Source organism: Hippopotamus amphibius, chromosome 16, assembly GCF_030028045.1.
Source record: "Hippopotamus amphibius kiboko isolate mHipAmp2 chromosome 16, mHipAmp2.hap2, whole genome shotgun sequence".
NCBI classification, from domain to species: Eukaryota; Metazoa; Chordata; class Mammalia; order Artiodactyla; family Hippopotamidae; genus Hippopotamus; species Hippopotamus amphibius.
The window spans coordinates 3,851,793-3,876,869 of NC_080201.1; the positions used below are offsets into that span (position 1 = coordinate 3,851,793).

Here is a 25,077-nt window from a genome sequence, read left to right on the forward strand (position 1 = left end):
GATTCTTAACCACTGCACAACCAGGGAAGCCCCCAAATCCATGCTCTTAAAGTATACAATTCAGTGGGTTTTAGTATATTCACGGAATTGTGCAACTACTGCCACTACCTACTTCTGGGACATTTTCACCACCCGTTCCCTGCTTCCCCCAGCCCCTGGCAACCACCTATCTGCTCTGTCTCCAGGGCTTTGCCTCCTGGACATTTCATGTAAATATACTACGTGGTCTTTTGTGTCTGGCTTCGGTCACTCTACAGAATGTTTTCCAGGTCCACCCACGTTGTGGCAGGTAAGGGTGCCTCATTCCTTCACGTGGCTGAGTAAGAGTCCACGTTTTGTGCATCCACGTGGGTGGACATTCAGGTTGTTCCCACCTTTGGATGCTTACAAATAATGCTGTCATGAACCATATGCATAGGTTTTTGCCTGAAAGCCTGTTTTCAATTCCTCTGAGCATCTACCCAGGAGTAAAACTGCTGGGTCATGGGCTACCTCTGCCTAACCTCTGAGGAACTGCCGGACCGTCTTCCCCAGTGGCTGCTGCGCTGGATGATCCCACCAGCAGTGCATGCGGTTCTGATTTCCCCGCATTCTCCCCAACACTTGCTATCGTGCAGCTTTTCTACTTGGGCTGTCGTAGGGGACGTGAGTGGCCTTCATCTCTGATGGAGCCGTGGGCACTGGCAGCCGCCACCCTCCTAGGTCAAGGGCGACCTTACCAGATGGGCTGCTGCTTCAGGTGCGTGTACAGGTAGATTTTCTCCCCCTTCCTCTCCTCCTCGGGGCTGCACACAGTCACTGCAGGAGGGGAGGGAGACTGAGCAAGGCAGATCACCCCCCAGCAACCCTCCCAGTAGGCCCTGCTTGCCCCCCGAGGGGACACAAACATGTGGCGGAAATTCCACGGCACCTGCTCTGCAGCGCACAGGCTTGGCCCTTAGGACTGCTTCCCGGGGGGGTCCCAGGAGCAGCTCCCCTACCCCTGGGGTGAGGAGTTTATCCCTAGAGAAGTGGTTTTTTCGTGGAAATTCAGTAAAAGATCACAGGCTGGAACTGAGAACAATTTGGGAATCGCGTACACAGCGTCCCCTGCTACAGGGAGCTGGCGCCCCAGACGGGTGGGGACCTGCTGGCAGGTGTCGCTGGTCACCGGGGGCTGAGCGAAGGCCCCGTGGGGCTGCTGTGGCGCCACTTGGGCGCCAGCAAGCGCGGGGAGGCACTCACCTGTCTTCCGCGGCTTCTCCTGGGGCTTGTCCTCTTCCTCCCTTGGGGAGAGAAACCACAGCAGTGACAAAACGCCTCCCCCCACAATTTCCCAAAGAACCCTGTTACATTGCTGCAACGGATTATGTCTCATAGGCAATGTGTACATTTAAGGTGGTCTTCTCTGAAAACACGTTTATGAAATCAATGCTATGTTTACCAACTGCCAGTCTTTTAGAATTGAGACGTGGTGTTTAGGCTTCTCTGTGCCATTTTCTCTGAATCCAAAACTGTCTGGACCAGAGGAATAAAGCCGACCAAGCTGTCGGAGGGGACAGTGGGGACCACAGGGTGCCCCCTTTCTAGCTGAAAGTCTTTGTTTCTACACTCATCTAAAGTGCCCACCCCGCAGGCTCCTGAGTGGCTGAGGGAGCACTGCTGCCCTAGGGACGCGGTCTCTCCTGCTGCATGAACACCAGCTCGCACGGCAGCTGGGGGGTGGGGTGTACCTCCCCCCCTGCCCTCCTGGCAATTTCCACACGCTCCTCACCAGTCCTAGAACCACGGACCAACGGGGAACATCCCAGCAAACGGAACAGCATTTGGAAACCCCAGAAAACTCTGGAGGGGTGGAGAGGTGAGCCAGGATGGCAGGCGAGCCGCTCTCGGGCCCCAATCACGGCCGAGGGTGCACAGATGCTCCCGTCACCAGTAGCGGCCTCCTGGTCACAGCCGTGGTCAGGGAGGGAGGCACGCAGGTGACACTCACTCGCTTCTCCTGGCCAGGGGCTCCCTGGGCTTGGACTCCAGCCCGAAGAAGCCCTTGACATTCTCTGTCTTGGCCGACGTGTTCTTCAGCAGCCGCTCGGCGATGTCCTTCTTCTCTGCCAACCAGCTGTTGGCTGACCTCAAGTAGAAGTCGATGCTCCCAGCCGGCTTCTCCTTGGACTCAGAGGGGAGCAGGTGCGGTTTACCTGGAGGGAGGGGGAGGGCGAGAATGAGAGCCAACTGGAACCACGGAGGGCGGGGCGCCTCCCTGCGCCATGGCCAGACACGGCAGTGGCAGGAAGCGAGAGGCTCAGGACGCCGAGCAGATGGAGGGCCGGGGCCCCTGCTCCTCAGGCGCTCGCTAAGCACCTACTATGTACAGGTCAGCCAGGTGCCACCAGGGGCTGCAGAGGAAACAGGCAGTGATCCAGCCCCAAAGGAGCACCAACTCCAGAAGGCGGGCGAGCAGTGCACACAGGGAGAGTGTAACGCACAAAGCGATGGAGGAAGACCCGAGCATCTTTTCCTTGTGGAAGGAGGGGGCGTGCAGATTCCAGAAGGCCTGGCGGGCCTCCGGGGTTGGGCCTGAAACAGGAGGGTGTTGGACGTGGGAGACAGTGGGAGGAGGGCAGTGAGGGAAAAAGAGGAATGTCCCCTCCTGAAGTCATGCATGGACCGGGGCCCAGGCACCCCCATGGGCCAAGGTGCCCCCTTCAGGTCCAAGGGCCCCCAGCTAAGGCAGCCAGAGCAGCTACTGCAACAGCACAGGGGGGTGGGGAGCGGACAAAGCTGAGCTGCAGAGGAAGGGGAGGCACCACAAGAGCCGGCCCACAGTGCCTGCGTGGCCCTGACCCAGCCCCAGCCCGCAGGCAGCCCCCAGCAACCCTCTCCTGACTGTCGTCACAGCCCAAGGAGCTTCACACGGAGCCCTGCAGCTGCGATGCCCCAGGAGGCCCCGGGCCACGAGCCCGAAGAGCCCGAGCCGCACTCTGCACAAAGGCAGCCCCAGCCCAGGCCCCGGGCTGCACCCCCTCACCCCGCCCACAGCCGGCCCCGCGGCGCATTTGGCCAGAACAAGAGACGATGTCCTGCGTCCACCCTGGAACGTCCTGCCCGTGTCCCTTTCTCGTTTCCTCACAGCCTCCTGACCCGCACTGTGGACCTTTCTCCTCCTGTTCCAGGGTCTCCCTCCTCCTTGTTCCTGCCCTAACATCGCTGCCTTTGTTTGCTGGGCGCCTCGCAGCTTTGCCTTGACCGGGAAGAAACCCCCCAGACGCGGCGCTGGCCGGTGAGCCGAGCCCCGGGCCTCACCGATGTGGTAGTAGGTGAAGCACATGGTCATGAGGTTCTTGGCCGGCCCGAAGTCGTCCATCTGGTGACACCTGGAATGGGAAGGGGGTGACTGGCTGACGGATCCTTCCACCTGATTCTCTCTGCACGTTCCTGAGACGCGTCTAAACTTGTCCCTCACTCGCCAGACACTCCGGAGGAGAAGCCACAGAAAGAACTCCCCTGGGTCCCGGCACATGGCCTGGGAGCGGGTCTGACTCCCGGCGGGAGGGCGCTCACCATCCAACAGCCTGGCCTCTTCCACGTTCAAGGTGGAGTAGCCAGGGCCCAGAAAGTTCAACCCCACCCCAAGGAGCAGCCCCAGAACTGGAGGTCGGGCCTCAGGGCCCAGGCTTAAACCGGCAGCCCCCTCCAGCCCCTACTTCTCAGGACTTAGTGACACCCTCTGACGCGCGCAGCATCAGTGCCCCTGGGGCGTGTGAGGCTGTGGATGGCTGGGCCCACCCGGAGTCCCTGGCTCAGCAGGTCTGGGGCAGGGCCCGAGAATGTGCATTTGGGAAGCTGATGTTCTGAGGCTCCTGGTCCAGGGGCAGTGCTTTGAGAACGACTGGGCATATGAATACCTACCTCCCCTACGCCACTTGCTGAAAGTCAAATCAAAGTATTACATACCAGACCTTTGCTATGCTAAATGATGTCCTGCAAACATGAAGGGTGATGTTAATACTATATCCTCTCACACTCACTATATTGAGAGGATGAGACACACACGGATCCACTTGACTTAGCAAACAAACAAGGGGGAAACCCTTCAAAAAGAGGGCCTGTCGGCCACTAAGAATGCGTACTGTTTTAGCTGCAAAAGCTACAGTGATGTCCACTGCAGCACTGCGAATTAGAGACGAAAAAGAGGAATCAGCTAACGGCCCATCAACAGGGCACGCGCTGAATGAATTATGGTACATTCGTACGTTTGTGTATAGAAGATGTCACAGCCTTTACAGTTGCAGCACTGATGTAGATGCACGGTACTGCCTTCTTAGAAAAAAAATCTATTTGCTGGTATGTGCATTATTAAGAGTGGTTATCACTGGGAGATGGACCAAAAGAGAGAACAGGGTGTGAAAGAGTCTTTCCTTTTCCTCCTAGGCTTCTGTGACTTTCCATCCTATTCCCTCATGCACTTTCCTTTCCTGTTTAGTTTTTCACCTTGGACAACTATTACTTAAAAAAAGGAAATCAACAGAAATGAGGTAGACAGTGGGATAAGGGCCATTTTTTTTTATCATTTAACATAAAAATGATCTAATAAATCTAAAAAGCTGAATTTCTATACTTTTTTTTGCAACCATATAAAAATACATACACTCACAAAGTAATGGAAAGATTCTGTGTTTTGGCAGGGTTGGAACTTGAATTTAACTACACCCCTACACCCAGTTTACTTATTTAAGGAAAAACTGAAAGAAAAATTGAGAATTAGATAAGCACATTACCATGTGGACGGGCACCACCTACACAACACACGGGTTCATGAAAATTCCTATGGATGCAAATGTCTGGAGGCCGAAGTGTCTTCAGGGTAGGAGACCACACTGACCTCTGACCCCTTGGGGCTGCTTTCCCGCAGCTCCAGACACACTCCAGCCAAGGGCCTCCCGTGCCTCGACCCACACCAGCTCCCAGACCCAGATTCCCCACCCCTGCAGGGAGCACAGCCTGAACCTGGGACATTCTGAGCAAGTGCAGGAAACACAGGGGCTCCCCTCTTTTGGCCACTTTCCTTCAGCACCTGCCCCGTGTCCGTGGGGGACAGGGAAAGGTGGGGAGGCACAGGGAGCTGAGGTCAAGAGAGCAGCTGTATTCCTCTTGGGAGAAGAAGGGGAAGGCACAGGAAAGCAGGGGTTTTCGGGCCTGGAAGGACACCAGGGACACAGAGAAGTGGCCACAGCCTAAGCCAGGGGACCAGGACCTGCTCTGAGACCGCACTGAGGTGACAGGGGCAAGTAGGCTCGACCGACGGTCAGATCAGGGTCAGGGCTTCCCTCCCCGTCCCATGTACTCCCCCCCACGACCCCCAGACAGACACAGCCCCTCCAGTTCATACTGTGGAGGGCGCGTCTGGCTCTGATGCAAGTAAGGATGTATGAAGTGGGTCCGGAATCCTAGAGCCACGGGCCTCAGGAGGAGGAGCCCCGTGAGTCCCGTGGCTGGCCCCCCACGGCCACACGGAGGCGGGGGGCCCTTCTCCCCCACCCACACTGTCCTCTGAGATAAAAGGCCCCGGCAGTGCCTCATTAGGACTCAGGTCAGGTGATGTCATCTAACCATCTCATTCGCGGGCAGCCGCCTGGTTTGGAGTACTTCACAACAGGAAACCCAGAGAACCCCAGATCTCAGCTCGAGGCAGGCAGGGCTGGCCACGTAATCACAGCCTGTCCCAGGCCCCGCAGGGAGGGACTGACTCACACCCAGCTGCGGTCCCCTAATTGCTACTGCTGGATGGGGACCGCTCACTCCCCGTGAGATGCTGGTCACGCCCTCCAGCCGATGCTGGGGGCGGCAGAGCAACTGAGCTGATGACGCACGTGGCTGCTACTCACAACTGGGGTCTCACGGGCGGGGAGGGAGGGAGGGAAGGACGGAGGACCAGGGGTAAGGACGGAGGCTCTGAGCCACAGCACCACTTACTCGAACAAGACCACCGCGAAGGACTGCACCAGGCGGTAGAAGGTGGGCTCCGAGACGCACTTGGAGTTGCAGCGCTGTCCAGGAAGGGGGCACACGGTCAGGCAGCCACTGGCAGAGGCGTGCTCGGCTCAGAGGGGCTGCACGCTCACGCCAAGAAACCAGGGACCCGGCGAGGGCGTGCCACCCCACCCCCACCCCGCAGCATCACTCAGGCATTTCCTGCATCTCTTTGTGAGATTTTTAAAATTAGGAACGTCACACACTCACCCACACAAGGGAAAGTATGGAGGGATGGGACCCCAAGGTGACAACACTGGCTATTTTTTGGATGGTTGATTTATGGGCAGTTTCTCTGTTTCTGCTTATCTGCATTTTCCAACTTTTCTTGGAAGAAGAAATTATTTTGATAAAAAATACTTTAAAAACTAAGAACTTAATCCACTTTACAGAAGGAAAAAAAAAACCTCCTGACTATTTACAAAACTTACTTCTTGTCTCAGTTATATGGCTGTCATCGTCTTGAATATTTTACCTTTACAAAAACTGAATACTGTGGGTTATTTAATAAAAACTTGCATGTTAGCCCATGCATTTTAACCATGTGGTTGTCTTTAAAAGAATAAACGTATCTGGAATTTCATGAGGTTGACAGCCCAGCATTCCCTTCCAGGGGGGCGTCTTCCACGATTCTAAATAGGCCTTTTTGGAACATCTCTAAATGACTTTTACACTTTTTCCTGTGGGTCGTTTCCTCAACTCATTTCTCCAGAGCGGGTGGGCTACCACACGCCACAGCCCCGTGGCGCCCCCCTTACCTGGGCGCTCACGTACCGGGCAAACCATTCCCGGCCTTTCCCGTTCTCACTGCCGCAGTACTCTCCGAACTTGGCTTTCTCCTCCTGGTCCAAGTCCTCCCTGGCAAAGAGGGCAGAGGGAAAAAACAGGAAAGCTTCAAGCCTCTGGAACAAAAAAGGCAGTCGGGGAAGAGGAAGGAGAGGAACTCCTAAGTGCACTCGGCCCTCAGCCTCCGAGCCTCAGAACCCTAACGGGCCTGCACCCCCGCCACGCGCAGACGCTCATCTCAGCCCCCGGGCAGCCCCGCGAGGACATGGTATCATTTCTGTTTCCAAGATGAGAAGCCTGGCTCGGATGATCAGACACAGCTGGGGGATGGCAGGCCGGAGCCCCATCCAGACCTCCTGGCTCCGAAGTCCACGCGCCTCCCCCGACCTCCCACCTCAGGGAGGTGCAGGCACTCAGAAGGGTTCCACGACCCTCCGAGGGCTTGGTTCTCCGGCTCATCTGACTTCCCACTCATCTGTGGTCAGCACGGAGGCACCCCCTGGGTTCAAGAATTCCTAATCTGCTCCGTCTCAGCAGGACCCACTGAGGCCAAGAAACACGAGGGGTCTGATGCTGCCCCCAGCCATGAGAAGGAGGGCACGGCTGCCCATTCCTCTGTGCCTCTGGAGAGCCGGTCTGCTCTCTGACGCTCCCCAGCTGCGTGTGCGCGGGGTGAAGATCGGGGACCCCAGGCCTCGGGGTCATCACCGCCAGGGTGGACAAAATGCTCACCTAACCTAAACCACTTCCAATCACCTTCGTGGGGGGCCAGGAATCTACCCCAAATATAACCACTAAACGTGGGAAGCAGAAGGCTGAAGATCAGTGGCTTCTGCAATACCATTTATGTAAGGTTTTATAGAAGACATCTTGGTCTCATTTATCCCAAAATACCAACACCAGATGAAATGTGAGAATTCGCCTGGCGTTTGCAGGGAGTTTTGGAATGCTCTTAAAAACCCATCTGACTCAGTCGTCCACGTTCCACGCTGCTGACAGGCTGCCATGAATCTAGACTGGCCTTCATGGCAAATTAGCGAGCTTCTGCGCTTTCTCCCCTTTTCATTAACTGGGTGCGCTCAGAGAAAGCGGACCAATTTCAGTGTTAGTCAAACAAAATAAGAAGGAAGCCATATCTACTGCTCTCCCAGAAAGGATTCAAAGTCAAACGTAAAAGCATTTGCGGGACGATGAGATACTAGGATCCTAAAACTCCTCCCCTTTCTAACCACAGAGAAAACAGGCACACCTGGAAAAGGTGGAGATCAACCTTGCCAGTTAACAAACGAGGGGCCCAAATCGCAGCAGGAAGCAACATCCTCGTTGTGTGGTGTCAACAGGCAGAAACTCTTAAAGTCTTACGCTTTAGGGAAACTGGCAGAGGGTCCCTCCAGCCAGAGCGCCTCAGACCGCAACACGCGCGCGTCTAAGAGGCCCTGTTACAAGTGCAGATTCCGGCTCCGTGGGTTGGGTGGGGCCACGACTCTGCATTCCTCACCCCACCCCCACCCCCACTGTGCCACTGATGCTGCGGGTCCCAGAGATGATCTGAGGGGCAGGACCTGCAGCATTTCAGGGGCTGCAGGGCATGAGGCGAGGCCAGCCGGCAAGACCTGAGTCTGCGCGTTTCCCTTTCCCCTGCCGAGACGGTAACAGCCATTCTCGCTCCAGCCTCCGCCTGGGCTGCAGCTGTCGCTGCTCCTTGTTCACACCACCGAGAACCGCCAAAGTGAGGCCAGAAGGAGCTGCAAGGGCGGGGCCCCATCCGAGCCGCTGCTTCAAGTTCAGCGTCCGGAGAGCGTCCCAAGGGTGCGGGTAACTGAAACCCCCTGGCCTCGCGCTGCCCCTAGTTCACTGCCAGGGTGTAACCACCTCTGAAGGCGTGCCGATGGGGGCGCCCTCACCCGAGATGCGGCGCACGCAAAGCCAGGGCCCTGAGTGGAGGGAAGGAGTGGGGGACACTCCTTCAGGGGGTCCATGTGGACTGGGGCGGGGCAGGGCGGAGACACGAGCCCGGAGCCCTGGCTGGTGGCGCCCTGCAGGGGGCTTACCCTCCGGAGAAGATCTTCTCCACGTAGCCGCGCATGAACTCCCGGAGCTCCAGCGGCTCCTCGTCCTTGGCCAAGTCGGCGCTCTGGTTGGAGGAGAAGGACTCGTTGGAGGAGGAGCGGCGGTACTGGCCCCAGGACGGGTGCGAGGGCGACTCGCCCATGTCATTCTCGCTGTCCGCGGACTCCGTGGTCTCGCTCTCTGATGCGCCCTCGCCCGGGGAGCTGTCCCCATCCTGCAGCTTTGGGGGCCGCGCCTCCAGGGGCGAGGAGGCAGACGGCTCAGCCCCGAAGTCAATCAGCGAGCCCACGGGGACCTCGCGGGCCTCCATGGCTCAGGTGAGCTGCCAGGGAGGAGGCCGGGCGGGGAGGCCGGTGGTCGGGGTTCCCAGATGCGTCAGCGGGAGTCTGAGGCCGAGTGGGAGCCCAGCGAGCGCATGCGAGCACCTTGGGAGCCGCTGGCCGCCAGGACTGAGTCCTCTGGGGTGGCCCACGGGGCCCTAAGGCATCTGGAATGGAAGCAGAGACGCATGATTACCACCACGAGAGCGTCTCCTCGTGTAAGGGGAATGCAGCACCAAGAGTCCAGACTTAGATGAGTGACTGGGGGCACGAATGCCCTGTAAGAAAAGGCTCCAAACTTCCAGAATTCGGGCCACCTCTCTGCGGATGTCATCTTCCCACTGCCCATTTATATACGGTGGGCAAACAATGAACAAACACACCATCAGTCACGGTGTCTCCAAACTAAGCAAAGGGACTTCGAAGGGGCTGTATCCGCCAGCCCTCTCCCCACTCCGGCCAACCAGACTGAGGCCAAGAAAACCGGACCATCACCGGAGACGGCCACCTGGCGCCCGCTGTCGCTGAAGCAGCAGCCATGGAAGACAGTGTCATCAGGCACATGCGAAACACACGGGTCCCTCACCTCCCAGGCCCACGTCTCTCCCTTCCCGGGCTCCTCTCTTCGCATTTTCCTACTCAAGACCCGGAACCCTCCCAGGTGTCAGATATGTCCCCTCTCATCACCCCCTAAACCCTCCAATGGTTTCTTTCCTTCCTTCTTTCCTTCCTTTCTTTCTTCCTTCCTTCCTTCTTTCTTTCTTTCTTTCTTTCTTTCTTTCCTTCCTTCCTTCTCTTTCTTTCCTTCTTTCCTTCCTTCCTTTCTGCACCTCACCAAAGAGAAGAGCTGTTGACACATTTTTATAACGTAATTTTTATTTTTTTGATGCACGGCATGGCATGTGGGGTCTTCATTTCCTAACCAGGGACTGAACCTGTGCCCCCTGCCGTGGACGCGTGGAGTCTTAACCACTGGATAGCCAGGGAAGTCCCCACCTTCCGATGGTTTCTAAGCAGCATTTGTGTTGGACCCTCCTCCTGCACTTTGGCCACCCTGGGCGTTGGCATCCACCTCGGCTGTCTGTTCCTCTGCCCCTCAGGCTGGGCGGTCCTCTCCCTCCTCCCTCGTCTTCCTCCCTCCGCCCCACCTGGAATTCTATCCATCCCTCGATGCTTGGCTTAGTACCACCTCTTCTGAGACGTTTCACTCAAACCCTGTGCAAACGATTTACTGATTCCTGTGTGGCCCCACTGGCATTTTACTTACACTCATTTATAAGTCTGCTTGTTTGATAGGTAGATATTAGCAGTTCTGTTTATTCCACTGAAGTACAACCCCCTGAGGGGGCGGACTGCCTCAGCCACCTTTGTAGCAATGCCAGCACCGGCACAGAGTCCTAATTAAGTGCCCACCGTATTTTTGGTGAATGGATGATCAGACCTGGCCGTGAACACACTTGAAGAGTCAGGAAGTCGACAATGTAGGCACAGGAGTGATCAGGATCTTCACTTCTAAACAAGGTCTCCTGCCGGTCAGTTCAGGGGTCACCTGCCAGTTCTGGGGCTCCCTCCCCAGTGGTGAAGGGCAGACAGCTAAGCAGGAAGGCAAAGCCCTCCTGATATGAGCCCATCTTGATCCTGAGCGCTGCCCCCGTCCTGCGCCTCTACAGACCCCAAGTCTCCAGGAACACACCTGGCAGACAGGTGGCTGCTGAAACCGTAGAGCTGACGCATCTCTGACGGTAATTCAGCATCAGAGTGCATTTACTGCCTGTTAGGAGCTGGATGCCCATGCATCGATTATGGGCTCCTCCAAACCCCCAAGCCCAGGATATTTTTAGATGCCCTGAGTCAGAAGATTGGAATGGCTGGCTCGGTGTCCCTTGAACAGCAACGGCCCCCTTCAGGAGAGTCCTACAGAACCAGACTTGTCCAAAACAGAGACGCATAAGCCTCAGCTTAAAGGAAGTTTCTGGGCCAGGAGAGAAATAGGGGCTCTTAGGAGCTCAGGTGGCAACACAGACTAAGGAGTGGTGGGTCAGGGTCAGGGCAGCCCTGGTGCCTTCCCACCAGCAGGGCTGGTGAGCTCTGGCCTCTGCGCTCTGGGCCACAGTCCCCGTCAGAGACATTGAGATCCGGTTAGATCTCTAAGGTCCTTCTGGCAACTATGCTCTCAGGCTCTCCATAGAACAGAAAATCATACCTATAATGACTCACTGGATATTAAAAACGGAAAATCACACACTAGGAAAATGTTTGCAGCCACTATGATAAGAAAATCGAGTTAATAATATCTATATGATAAATTCACCCAAATCCAGTGGGAAAAACCTATATTCTAATAGATACACAAACTATTCAAATAGGCGTGGTGCACAGGAGGAAATATTATTATTAAATGCTCAGACAGTTCTTCAACCCGTACTAGTAACCACACACAAACAGGCAAATCAAAACAACTATTTTCCAGCTTATACTAAAAAACAAGCAAAAACTTGAAAATTATAACCCAAAAAGCAGATGAGATTATGAAAAAACTAATATTCTCAAACAATCCCGGCAAAAGGAATAAATAAGACTTCAGAAAGCAATTTCTATAATTCTTATTTTTCTCTCCTCTGATCCAGGAATTCAAATGCTTGGAATTTATTCTGAGAAAATAATTCTGAACAGTCAAAAACTGTTATGTGGAGAAAAATGCTCACTGCAACAGTATTTATAACCCTGATAAACTGGAGGGAAAAATCTAAATATAGTAAAGAGGCAAACAGATTCTAACTACTTGATGCAATAGGAATGAATGTATGATGTAATTAGAAAACTGTTCACTTTATAGTTAGGTAAACAAATATTCTACAATCAACAAATATTTACTGAATCCTACTGCGTGTCAACCTCTGTTCTGGGTGCTGGAAATACTGAAGTGAATAGTTTTAATTGTACTATAATTACAATCATGTGTACACAGGAAAAAGGACTGAAAAAGAAGATAGAAATGTATTATAGTGTTGGCACTGAGATAATCTCCCCTTTTTATTTTATTATCATTAACAATGTAGTTTGCAAGCAATAAAAATTGAGAGGAAAAGGAAACAAGTTACTGTATCTTACAACACTTCAGGTGGTTGGTCTGAAGGGTGGCGTCTCTTTACCAAAGCAGAACCTGACAGCACAGGAGGGGCAAGATCAGACCCAACTGTCACAGCTATTTCTGGTCCGGCCCGAGGTGCTCTCAGAGGCTGGCGGGAAGTTCTCCCAGCACCTTTCTAGCTTGGAAATTTGGGGAGCGCATGAGCCATCCTTTCCCAGAAGCCTCCTCTGCAGGCTCAGGAAGGAGGGGACACGGTGAGGGGCCTGGCCCTGCAGGAGAGGAAGCAGAAGTACCAGGAGAGCCCATTCCTGGGCACCATGCGGGCACCACGGGCTGCAGGGTGCAGGCCCCTCTGCCCGGGATCTCCTCTCTCAGCCAAGCCCACGCCCGGAGCTGAGAAGCAGGTCAAGTGGTTGCCTGTGGTTAGGGCCTCGGCAGTGACCCCACCCTCCTCCTCCAGGAAGGAAACATTTACATGCCTCCATCCAGGACAAGGTGACAGTCACTCTCAGCACACCAGGATCACACACCTCATGCGCCTACCTGTGTTCTCCCAGCTGGAGAACACAGAGGAAGTGGGCCCAGTGGGAACTGACCTCACTGTCCCCGTGTAGGGCTGGCCAGGGGCTGCCACTCAGGATCGCAGGACCAGCGGGATCAGAGCTAAAGAACTCTCTAAAAGTCCTGAAATCGGCTTTGTGAAATATTCCAATTCTTCAACACAGGCAACTAATGTACATTTATTCCAAAACGTATCACAGGCCAACGAAAACATATCTGTGGACTTACACTCAATCCCTCTGCTTTGTGCTGCGCACAAGGAGGTCCCCAGACCCACTGCAGGGCCAGAGATGCTGAGACGTGGGGCTTTAAATCACAGTGGAATCTCTGCAAATAGAGTGTGGGTATTAAAAATGCTTTCTACCGACTTGCAGCCAAACAGACCTTCCTGCAGCAACCGCATCTTTACAATTCACCTCCTGGGCTCTGTGGCAGAAGCGTCTACCAACCAAATTAGGCTGAAATTCTAGGCCAGCCCATGGCTCTGAGCGCTGAGAGGGGCCTGACAGTGGTCTAGGAGGAGGAACAGCCTGCAACAGAGGCCCTCAGCAGCCATGACTTTGGAAAGTTCAGGAACTGGAAATGCTGAGGAGGGAAGAGGTTGGCGAGGGGGGCTGGGTGAGACACTAGGAGCCCGGGTTGGGTTCTCAGGGTGACACGGCAGGCAGCCGTGACAGCAGTTTGTAGAAGAGAACAAGACTGAGGGGCCAGCGGGGATGATCTCAGTGGGCGCATTCTGGGAGGTTTCCTAACCTCCTGCCCCCTCTCCCGCCCGCATCCCCCCCACCACACAGCCCCAAGCTGTGGCGGGAACTCGGAAGGAGATTGCCTTCTGTGGCTGCTGGGCCACATCCCCCAGGGCTTTGCTCAAACCCTGATTTCCCCAGCACCTGGGGCACCCAGAGTGAACACTCCTCCAGCAGGCTGACCTTGGGCAATCGCACAGGTTCCTGGGGCCAGGGGAGACTCTGGAACCTTCTGGAACTCTGCCCCTGCCATCTGTCTCAGGCAACTCCCCTCCTTTACTGTCCTCCTCCCACCAGAAGAGACAGCAAGCCTCGCTGGACCAGCACACAGGACACACTGGCTCACCCCCTCTCCATCCCGCTGGCTCCTCCTCTCACAGCATCAGAGAATCCGGGTGGGGAAGCAGGGGACCCCGCTGCACATGACTAGGAAGTGACGGGGCACAGACTCCAAACTCAGGTCAACCCCGAGTCCAGGCTCTTGATCGCCACGTGGCCCCCAAGTAGCCTGTCTGATGCTCTCCTGCGGGTGCATCTCCAGAGCGGAGCTGCAGGTTGGAGGCCTGCACAGCAGTGAGGCTTTACTGGCGCTGTGGAACTGCCTTCCCTGCCTGTGCTGTGGCCTGACGGCAGGCCTGGGCCACGCCCAACAAACGCTTTCCCCCCAACTGGCACCTGCCGTAGGTCTTCCCGTGCATCTGTTAGATGGATTCTCCCAGCACTCAGCCAAGTTTGTGGAGATTATCTCGTTTTCTTTTCCCTTTACCGTAAACATATCATTAGAGAAAGATTTGGAAAGAGGGGGAGAAAAAGCTCTTGATGCCACCATGCCAACAAAATCCCATGTCCATTCTCGGGGATGCCCTTCTGGTCTTGGTCAACAGGCAAACTCCTATCCTACCATCTCAATGGCGAGAGAAATCCGGATGTCTGTTTCGCATCTCGCTAGTGGCCATCCTCTTGTGACATCTACAAACCTGCAGGTGACCCCAGGGAAGAGGGTCTTCTCCAGTCCCCTGAGGAGTGTTTTATTTCAAATGGACCTGACGGGAGGTCGACAGGCGGTCTGGGTTTGGCTGCAGGGATGAGCGGAGACAGACCCCTGGCTGAGATTTCTGGTCTCTGGGGCCGTCTTGAGACAAGTGAACTTGATCCATGATTAGATTACTGTTATCTGTTTCAGTTCAGCTATGAAGTGAGTTAATAGTGCATGCATGGTTTCCAGGAAAACTGTGCCTCGCGGGAACAGCTGGAGGAGAGGAGAGGGAGAGGAAAGAAGGGAGAGCTTTCAACCCGCTGCTGCATCCATCACCCTGTAGACAGACTGCTGTGGACGCCTATGGATGGACTGCAAACCTCCAGGTTCCGGGAGCTCTCCTCCCCTCCCCGTGCACCCATCTGTGCCCTGGCAGCATCCCAGCAGCACAGGGTGTGGGTACCACTTCCACATCTCCCCGGCCTGACACAATCAGCCTCACAGCGCAGAGGCTCTTCCTGCAGCTCCATCAGCATCTGTTCCCTGGGCGACCCTCCCCCTCTGCAGTCACAGGTCACAGGGAGACCCCGTGGGCTGGCTGGGGCAGTGGAGGTGAGGAGGAGCCCCAGCCAGAGGGCAGCCACTACTGAGGCTCGTGGAGACTCACTTCCCGTCGCTCAGAACCTCTCCTGCAGTAAGACCGTAACGAGGGCCTCCGTCTGCTTCTGCCGGGGGCTGGTCACAGCACAGTCCTGCAGCTCCTGACGGGTAAATCCACTCAAGGCTTTCTGGGTGGGTGATAACTGACACTGCCTTGGAATCAGGAAGAAATGTGGGGCCATGGGTTGAGGCAACAGTCATTCCAATGAATGAATACATGTCAAATAAGAAGTGTCATGGCTGTCCTTTTAGATGTCAGTGTGTTCGAGCAGTTGTTCACACATAGATTGATGTCCAGTAAATGTGGATCTAGGGCAACGTCAGGCCAGTGGAATCAAAGAAACCCACTACTGCAGTCAGACAACGAATGTAGTGGAGTTTCTTGACAGCCAAAACAAAAAAGGGAATTCAACTGGGTCATAAAAATTCTTTCCATTCTGACAAATTCATCTGTAGATGAACTTTATCCAAATACCAAACTTAAAAATCAATTTGTCAAGAAGAGCCTCAAATGAAAAGACATTGATTATTATAATGGAAGTCTAACAAAGATACAGAAATGCTGAAATATACATTTTTAAATGACTCTCCAAAAATCTGAAGGCATATGTTACATCCATTCAGAGCAGGTAGCTGTCGGTTGGAGCCCGCTACTGAGTGGAGGTAAGATGTCCCTGGGGGTGCAGGGAGGGAGTGCCACAAACCTGGAGGCATTATAGCTAACAGGCCCATGAGGGTCCCTCTCCCTCAAACATCAGGGTCCCCCCAGGGCCTCTGCAAGCACTGATCACCAACCCTTCACGGCCGAATCCTCTGAAGAGCACTTGCGCCAACATTTTTTGGTGATCAAAGTAGAACAACGAGAGCTGCAGGGGTGCAGGGAAGGGGTGCCTCCAAAGCCCTGCTCGAGGCACCAGCTCAGGGGTTTTAATCGGGATGAGACCCCACCCTGGTTAAGGAGATGGGAACTGAGCACCTGGTGATGAATCACAACCACAGCCTTCGTGGGGAGTCTCTGAACCATGATCTCTCATCCCCGAGGAAGCGCAGGGGACAGGTGGGGACAGGGGAGGGGGACAAACGTAACCTGGTTTCTAAAGGGAAGCCAGCAGATGATGAGACGGAGTGAGAGCCACGTCGGGGACACCCGAGGTCAGCAGCAGGGTGGCTCCGGGCACCAGGACCCGTAGGCAGCAAGGACCGGGGTCAGGCCTGATGCCAAACTAAGCTCTAGAGCCAAGCACGCGCACGTGCGCGCGTCTCTATGTGTGTTTCTTACAGACCCGTCAATCAAGGGAACGCTGCGAAAACAGCACGTGGATTTTAGCTAGGTTCTAGACAAACACATCACAGCTTTGAGAATAAGACAGAACAATGTGGCCTGCATGCTGTGTAACTAGGTGGATTCATAAATACTATATTTCATTATCCTAACACGCACTTTTTTGGCATTTTCAGGTCTCTGAAATCAGATGTGTCTTAGCACTGCTCCCAGCCAGGGCCATCAAGATACAGTTGTCATTGTCCAGAGACAAGGGTGGAACCTCTTTTATTTTTTAAAGTAATTTTAAAAATAAATTCAAAACGCATAAATCATAATCATATCACTCAATGAACTCCCACGAAGTGAACTCTCCCGTGTATCCACCACCCACCTCGGGGAGCAGAACACGACCAACCTCCGTCGTGCCTCTCCCCCCGAACTCCCCTCACCCGCGATGGGACGTGGACGAGCACCCCGTAAAGGGCATGTTGATGGCAGAGCGGAGGATGCTGTACAGAAACTCATGCGCTTCAGCGGCTCTGACGCAACTGCAGAAGGGGGACTCCGGGCGCGGAGTTTTAGACGTACTTTCACCAACTCACTGCGCTTGTATTTTCCTCCTTGTTATGCACAAAGCGGTAATCTATGCCTAAGTCATTCCACAGGGGCTCTCCCAAGACGGACAGAAGACACTTCCAGGTGACAAGAGAGCATTATGTGGGAATTTAAATGGCAGTATTTAATCTTCGTTCCTTGTGCCTAAATAGTGGCAAATCTTACAGCTGACAGGGTCTTCAATGCGGTGAAAGTCAGTGCTTGAACCCCTCTCCCAGTGTCTCTACTGCTCACGGGCTAAGGACCCCAGCCCGACTCCATCCTGCCCCTTCATTAATTACTCAGACTTGCGTGCAGTAACATGTTGGTGGAGAACGTGGGGCGCTGAAAGCCAGGGGGAAGGTTAACTCAGAGAACGACACAATCGGGACCCAAAAGATAGTGGCAGACTCGGCGTGGCTGAGTCTAAAAGACGCCCCTGGATGGTGAGCGTGGTCATTCGCTGGGCACCGGCCGACTGCCGTCCACGTGCCAGGCCCGGTGTGCGAGCAAAGAGGTGGTGATAGCATGGCCTCTGTCTCTGATTAACTCATAAATTATTAGCGAGGAAGTCTGACCTTCCGACCCAAAGTCTCACACGTTCAATGCCGAGACGCAGCCTGTTCACAGGCGGTAGCAGCGCCACGAGTCCATGGGTTTGATGACAACCATAACAACAAACTCGAAACTGACCTTCAGCTGCACTGACAGAAGCACCTGATCCAGGCTTCCCTGGGGGCGCAGTGGTTAAGAATCCGCCTGCCAATGCAGGGGACACGGGTTCGATCCCTGCTCCAGGAAGATCCCACGTGCCGCGGAGCAACTAAGCCCTTGTGCCACAACTACTGGGCTCATGTGCCTAAAGCCCGTGCTCCACAACGAGAGAAGCCACAGTAATAAGAAGCCTGTGCACTGCAGCGAAGAGTAGCCACTGCTCACTAGAGAAAGCCCACACGTGGCAACAAACACCCAACACAGCCAATAAATAAATAAATAAATAAATAAAATCTTAAAAAAAAAAAAAAAGCAGCACCTGATCCACAACAGGAGAGACCATTCCACTCACCTCTGCTCCCACTGGGTGGCCGCTCCCAGAACATTCTGTCCAGCCCCACCCCCGGAAGGAGTAAGCAGCTTCTCTTAGGGCAGTTAATCTGAGTAAACACATCCAGGGACCCAGGTCTCTTTCTCCCCAGAACTTAAGCCCAAAGCAACCCAGTAGGATCCACTGTTTTGGAAAAAGGAATAAACTGGCAAAACTATTTTAATTTAATAAATGTTTGTAAGACTTGTAAAAACGGAGAGGCCTATTGAGAATCTGGAGAGCATCCCCAAAAGTGAAAATAAAAACAAAAGCCCACCTGATAACCGTGTCACGTGAGCAATGGTGAGAAAGTCGAGGGGGTTTACTGAGGGGGTAAGTAATTTGGGAGACAAGACAGCCAATTCAGGGACTTCCCTGGTGGTCCAGTGGTTAAGACTCCACGCTTCCAATGCAGGGGGCACAGGTTCAATCCCTGGTAGGGGAACTAAGATCCCACACGCTGCATGGCCAAAAAAGAAAAAGAAAAAAAAAAAGAAAGACAGTGGATTCAAATCTGGGAGTAGTGGCTGTGAAACCAAGCGACCAGGCTGTCCTCTGTGGTTCCAAAAGGAAGAACAGAGTCCAAGGGCAGAGTCCCAGCAAGGCAGCCGTCTCCCCTCCGGAATGGTCCCTCAGAGTCTCCTTTTTAAAAGGGAAGCCAGAAGCAGAAGGGGTTAGCAGGTTGGTAGCGGGAGAGGCTGCTGGACCTCTAGGGTTTTGTGCCACTTCCATCCCAAGATAACATTTTATGACACTTAATGCAGGTTCTTTTCCACTGCAGCTGTCATAATGGTTATATCCGAAGATAACTCTTATTTTATGACCTCCAGGAAGAAGGAAAGGTCTCAAATATTCACAGTTCACAGGAAAAAGAGATAATGGGCCATCTGCTGGTTCCCCCACGCCTGACCTCGCTGGGTCAATATTAAAATCACCACGACAGGCAGGGGCTATGCTGAATGTGGGGAATGGGGCCATGGAAGAGACACGCTCCCTACAGTCTAGTGACTCTGCCTCCCTTGGTTCAGCAGCATTGCTCCAGAACACATCCCATTTCGCCATGTTGCCAAAATGAGAAGGGTGCAGGGGTTCAACCAGCCCCAGAGGATTAGGGCGGAAGGAAAAGGTGTATTGTGATTCCAAACCAACGAGTCCTCCCCAGTCTAAGTCTTTGAAATTTCTTAGTTTTTCCAAAGTTGTTCCAAGTCTCAAGTTACCTCCCACCAGCGTCTGGATGTACCTTTGGCGCTTTACTAATGTTTCATCCATCCCAGGTAATTCCTCAGTGAACTGGAGAACCCCCTAGTTTAAGGCAAGGAGGAATTTGGTGACAGGTGTTTTCCATTCATTCTCACCACGAACTTACTGAGTTGGCTGCACTACAACCAAATGCTAGAATTTACTAGGCACAACCTTCTCTCCATAAGCAGCTGCACTTCTTTAGTAAAAGAAGGACACAGCTGACAATTCAGTGACATCTGGATTTGATTTGGATACAGATGGACTTGGCCTTCCATCCTTTTGGGTAATTTGGCAAAATAACTGCATACTACCCCACCCCCTGGCATGGAGACAGCCGCACTTTATTAGATTGGGACAGGCTCCCTAAAAGACCTGGGACTTGGTCCTTCTCCTAGAACCCAAGGCAGGTGAGGGATGGAACTGAACAAACGTCCATCCTCTTGGGGCTTGGTGCTTTGCTCCGTGGGCCAAACGTGGGGCCAAAACAAAGAGCCGTGCACACGGACATCTGTGCCTCCACGGAAGGGAGGGCTCTGCACAAGCCCTCCTGGACGCAGGATCACCTGGAGGCTGCAGTAAGCCCTCTGCTTCAAACCGCTAGTGTCCGTCACCAGTTAGCCGTGACACTGTCCTCTCTGGCTGGTGGTCAAGGCGCTCTGCCATCTGGAGCTGGTCAAGGCTGCCCACGCAGCTCTCCAGCGGCCACATGCAGAGGGGTTGCTGCTGTCATTCAAAAGCGACCTCACATAAGCATGGGGTTGTTGGTTTCTTCAAGACAGAATTTCTGCAGAATCCAGCTGGTTTCCCCTCCTCCCTCTCCCTCTTTCTCTCCCTGTCTCTGCACACCCTGGGCCTGTGCTGATGCTTTCTTCACTTCCCTATACACATCACCCACCTCCCTTTGGCCAAATCTCTTGGCACATCCAAAACCTGCCCTGCAACATGGAGAAATCTGGAAACTGATTGTGTCACCCTGGTGCTTTCTCTAGGTCGCCTGTGCTCTTTTGAAATCCTCCCTAATGTTGAAATGTTTAACAGCATTTTTAAAGCCTATTTAATCTATCCTAAGGAAATAGCCCAAAACATGGCCAAAAAACCTCTACGCAGGATGCTTTATAATAGCAAAAAAAAGTGAAAATAAACTAAACGCTCAACAAGAAGAAAGTGATGTCAGTTCTGCTACATTAATTCTGGCACTTCACTGAAATATGACAGAGAGCAATAATGACAACAGGGCACCGTGAAAACACTCGTGTTAAATGAAAAAAGTGGAAAGTGAAAAACCAAGATGTAAAATTATATTCTCCCTGTAATTACCACCACGTAAAAACAATACAAGACAATGCCACAGCTATCCTGCCGGCCTTATACGGCTGTCATAAGGATCAAACGAACTAATAAAACAAACCAGGGGGAAAAAATGCAAATGGCTAAGGTACTATATGGATTCTGAATGGTATTCATATTAGGCATTTGAAGAATGGTTCAGTACATGAACTGACAGGACAATGGGAACTTTAAAGATCATATCGCTATCAGAGACCCTGGAGAAAACGGCCACTTCCAAAGTTCTGCCTTAAGATTTTCAGAAGGTCTTTGCTTTCATCTGTGTCAACATGTGTAGGCTGAAATTCAGTGACAGTTACCAGTATCGACAGTTTTCTCGTTCAGAAAATCTTTTAACGAAGCAAGAATTATTCTTGCAATAAAGGCTTTGCTTTATTTGAGTGAGTTGGGGGCAGGGGGAGGGAATCTACTTTAAGAGAGGAATTCTTTATCAAGCCCAGATATCAGATTCCTGCAGCATGAGGCTATACACATTGGTGACCACCTGGATAAAAATACTCGCTACTCTGAAGACTCTTGACTCTCATAGAGATCTTTCCCTGCTTCTCCATGTGTACCTTTCCTGACACCCCCAACGGAGAGGAATGAAGCTCATCTGCTTATAGGCAAGCCACCCCCTTCAACACGGCAGCCTGCGCGGGTGAGAAGGAATCCCCTTCTCACCCTGCAAGGCAGATACATAACGACGGGGTAAGGGAAGCTCAAGGGAGAGGGTTCCATCAGTCCTTCACGTGACACTGCATATCAGATATTTCTGTTACCATCTACCTAATCCTTCAGTTTCTCTTCTTATATTTTCCTCCTTCCCCACATGAACCACAGTTGTCCTGCACGGCTTCATCCTGACTTCCTCATGTCTTTGTTTAATCTGGATTTCTTTGCCGAATGCCTCTAAAATGCCCGTCTTCTGCTTCCTTATGGTTCTGAGTGAGATGCAGTGAGCATACTACGTCCTGTCTCACCCACTGAGTGTGGCTCTAAAACCTGGGCAGAATGGACAGGACGGCTACTTGACGACTATGAAAAGCAAACACGGGCAGCCTGGGGAGGGGAGACAACCAGAATTTGAAGCACCACCAATGTAGTGGTGATTCTGCCACCTCCCTACTCCAGGACCCCCCAGCCTGGACCAAATACAACCTGACATCCAGAAACAGGCATCAGCAGAGCTCCAGAAGCCTGGTCCTGGCGTGGGGAGTAGGGAAGGACTTGTCTAATTCTCAGAGGCAGTGAAACCAAACCCAGGGCTTTTCCTTTTTTGTGCTTCTGTCTTCTTGGAGCTCTCACGCCCCAGTCTCCCAGGAGTGACAACAGCAGCAGAGGGGTCCACAGATGCCTAAAACTTTGAGGGACAGAAGCTTCCTTTCCAATTGGAGGAGCTGAAGAAGGTGAAAACCCCATTGAATTCTTCTCTCCTGGTCATCCTCTTGCTTAGTCACGGATGTGAGCTAAGTCCCAGGAAGAACGCAGCAGAACAGGAGAAATAACGCCCCTGCTTTCTGGCTGAAAATCAAACAGAAGGGGCCCCTGGGACTGGAAAGGCCTGGGGAGACAGTGGAGAAGGAGGAGCTCAGGAGAACAACCCCATGAAGCTGCGATGAGCTCCCAGGCTCAGCCCTGAGCTGAGCATGTGCACATATAATTCTAACCAGCACACTGTGGACTCAGTGCTGCACTGCAGGAGAGAGCACTGCCAAGGTGCCACACTGGCATGGAGTGACACACAGGCCATGGAGCGACACACAGAGGCAGGTCTGAAGAGCACCATGAAGGCTTTGCAAACACAACTGATACTGAAACTCACAGAAGGCTGGGAGGGACTTTGAATCTGAACTCAAATTGGTTGGGTGCCTGCTACAACAAAGATGGCAACACTCTCCATAGGATTTAAACAAGACCCGGATTCCCCTGGTGGTGCAGTGGTTAAGAATCCGCCTGCCAAATAGAGACACAGACGTAGAGAACAAACATATGGACACCAAGTGGGGAAGGCGGGGAGGGTTTGGGGGAAATGAATTGGGAGATTGGGATTGCCATATATACATTACTAATAAGAAAAAAATATCAAATTGTACACTTCAAAGATATGCAGTTTATTTTATGTCAACTGTATCTCAATAAAAGTTCTTAAAAAGAAAAAAGAAAAGAAAAGAATCCACCTGCCAATGCAGAGGATATGGGTTCGAGCCCTGGTCTGGGAAGATCCCACATGCTGCGGGGCAACTAAGCCCATGTGCCACAACTACTGAGCCTGCACTCTAGAGCCCGAGTTACAACTACTGAGCCCATGCACCACAACTACTAAAGTCCACAAACTATAGAGCCCACATGCCACAACTACTGACCCCATACACCACAACCACTGAAGTCCGTGTGCTCTAGGGCCCACGTACTGCAACTACTGAAGCCCACACACCTAGAGCCCATGCTCCACAAGAAAAGCCACTGCACTAAGCCCGTGCACCGCAACAAAGAGTAGCCCCCGCTTGCCACAACTAGAGAAAGCCTGCACAGCAATGAAGACCCAATGCAGCCAATAAATAAATAAATAAATAAATAAGACCCAGAGTCTCATAATGTAATACTCATATATTCAGGATCAATCCAAAATTACTCAACATACAAAGAACTAGGAAAATCCTAAACTCACACGGGAAAGGATAATCAACTGATACCAGTGCCAAGATGATGAAGTATTGGAATTAATTAAAACATCAAGGCAGTTATTATAAAAGTATATAAAATAATACTCCAAGAAGTAAGGGAGAATATTCTTGAAATAAAGGGAAAGATAAAAAGTCTCATCAAGGAAACAGAAGATATGAAGAAGAATCAAATGAAAATTTCAGAACTAAAAATACAGTAACTGAAAAATGTAAAACCACTGCACAGGCTCAACAGCAGAATGAAGGAAATAAAGGAAAGAGTCAGTGAACATGAAGACAGACCAATAAAAATGATCTAATCCGAACAACAGAGAGAAAAAATCTTTTAAAAAAGTGAGCAACGCCTTAGGGATTTGTGGGACAAAACTAAAGGATCTAACATTTGTGTTATCAGAGTTCCAGAAGGAGAGGAGAAAGAAGACAGTGCAAAAAATATATTTGAGGAAATAATGACTGAAACTCCCCAAATTTGCCAAAGGACATAAACTAACAGATTTCGGCAGCTCAGTGAATGCAAAAGAGATAAATCCAAAAAAATCCACGCCCACGCACATCATAATGAAAGTGCTGAAAACTAAAGACAAAACAAACCTTGAAAGCAACCAGAGAAAAATGAATTATTCAGAGGGGAATAAGGATTTGAGTGACTATAGATTTTTCAACAAAAACTGTGGCACCCAGAAGAAAGCGAAAAAAACACTTTTTAAGTGCTGAAAGAAAAGAATTGCCAGTCTAGAGTTCTAGATGTGCAAAAAAAAAAAAAAAAAAATCCATCAGGAATGAAGGTGAAAACATTCATATTTGCTGCCAGTGGATGTGCTCTGTAAGAAGTTACAAAGAATATTTGCTGCCAGTGGATGTGCTCTGTAAGAAGTTACAAAGAAACTTCCTTAGACAGAAGAGAAGTAATACCAGAAGGAAATGGGACATCAGGAATGAAGGAAGAGCAAAGGAAAAGGGGAAAAAAGCTGGATAAATATAATGGACTATTTTCCTCCTCTTTTTTTAGAACAATATTTATTTGTTTTTTGGCTGCGTTGGGTCTCAGCTGCGGCACACAGGCTCAGCATTGTGACATGCAGGCTCTTCGCATCACTGAGGTGCGTGGGCTTCTCTATAGTTGTGGCACGAGGGCTCCAGAGCATGAGCTCTGTAGTTGCGGCTCACAGGCTCTCCAGTTATGGCACGCAGGCTTAGTTGCCTTGTGGCATGTGGGATCTTAGTTCCCCAACCAGGGATTGAACTACTGTCCCCTGCAAGACAGATTCTTAGCCACTGGACCACTAGGCAAATCCTTATCCTCCTCCTCTTGAGTTCTTTAAAATATGTTTGACAGCTGAAAGCAAAAATTATAGGGACTTCCCTGGCAGTCCAGTGGTTAGGACTCCATGATTCTACTGCAGGGGGTTTGATCCCTGCTCGGGAAACTAAGATCCTGCAAGTCACACAGAATACATATGAAAGCTACAACACAGGGAAGAGAATAAAGGGACCTGTGGTGGTTAGAGTTCTACTTTCCACTTGAAGTGGTAAAATATTGATTCTATTCTACATACATGAAGCCAGCAAGTTAGATGAAATAGACCAATTCCTTGAATATCACAAACTAACTAAACTCACCTAAGATGAAAGGGATAACCTAAGTAGTCCCATAACTATTA

General features: G+C 52.0%; 1 protein-coding gene across 5 annotated transcripts in view; it reads right to left on the reverse strand.

Annotated features, from left to right (window-relative positions):
• KIAA0513 (KIAA0513 ortholog) overlaps positions 1-25,077 on the reverse strand; it is a 51,857-nt gene that overhangs the window by 12,192 nt on the left and 14,588 nt on the right. For 3 of the 5 annotated variants that reach the window (XM_057711054.1, XM_057711056.1, XM_057711055.1), the window contains 7 exons: positions 8,847-9,352; positions 6,768-6,867; positions 5,953-6,026; positions 3,283-3,353; positions 1,973-2,177; positions 1,225-1,265; positions 720-798 (listed from right to left, as the gene is read on the reverse strand). In XM_057711054.1, coding sequence (XP_057567037.1) covers positions 720-798; positions 1,225-1,265; positions 1,973-2,177; positions 3,283-3,353; positions 5,953-6,026; positions 6,768-6,867; positions 8,847-9,175 — 899 coding nt within the window. In that variant the 5' untranslated portion in view covers positions 9,176-9,352. Of the gene's footprint in view, positions 1-715; positions 799-1,224; positions 1,266-1,972; positions 2,178-3,282; positions 3,354-5,952; positions 6,027-6,767; positions 6,868-8,846; positions 9,353-25,077 lie in introns of those variants that run through there. The other 2 variants (XM_057711058.1, XM_057711057.1) reach the window with 2 other exon arrangements.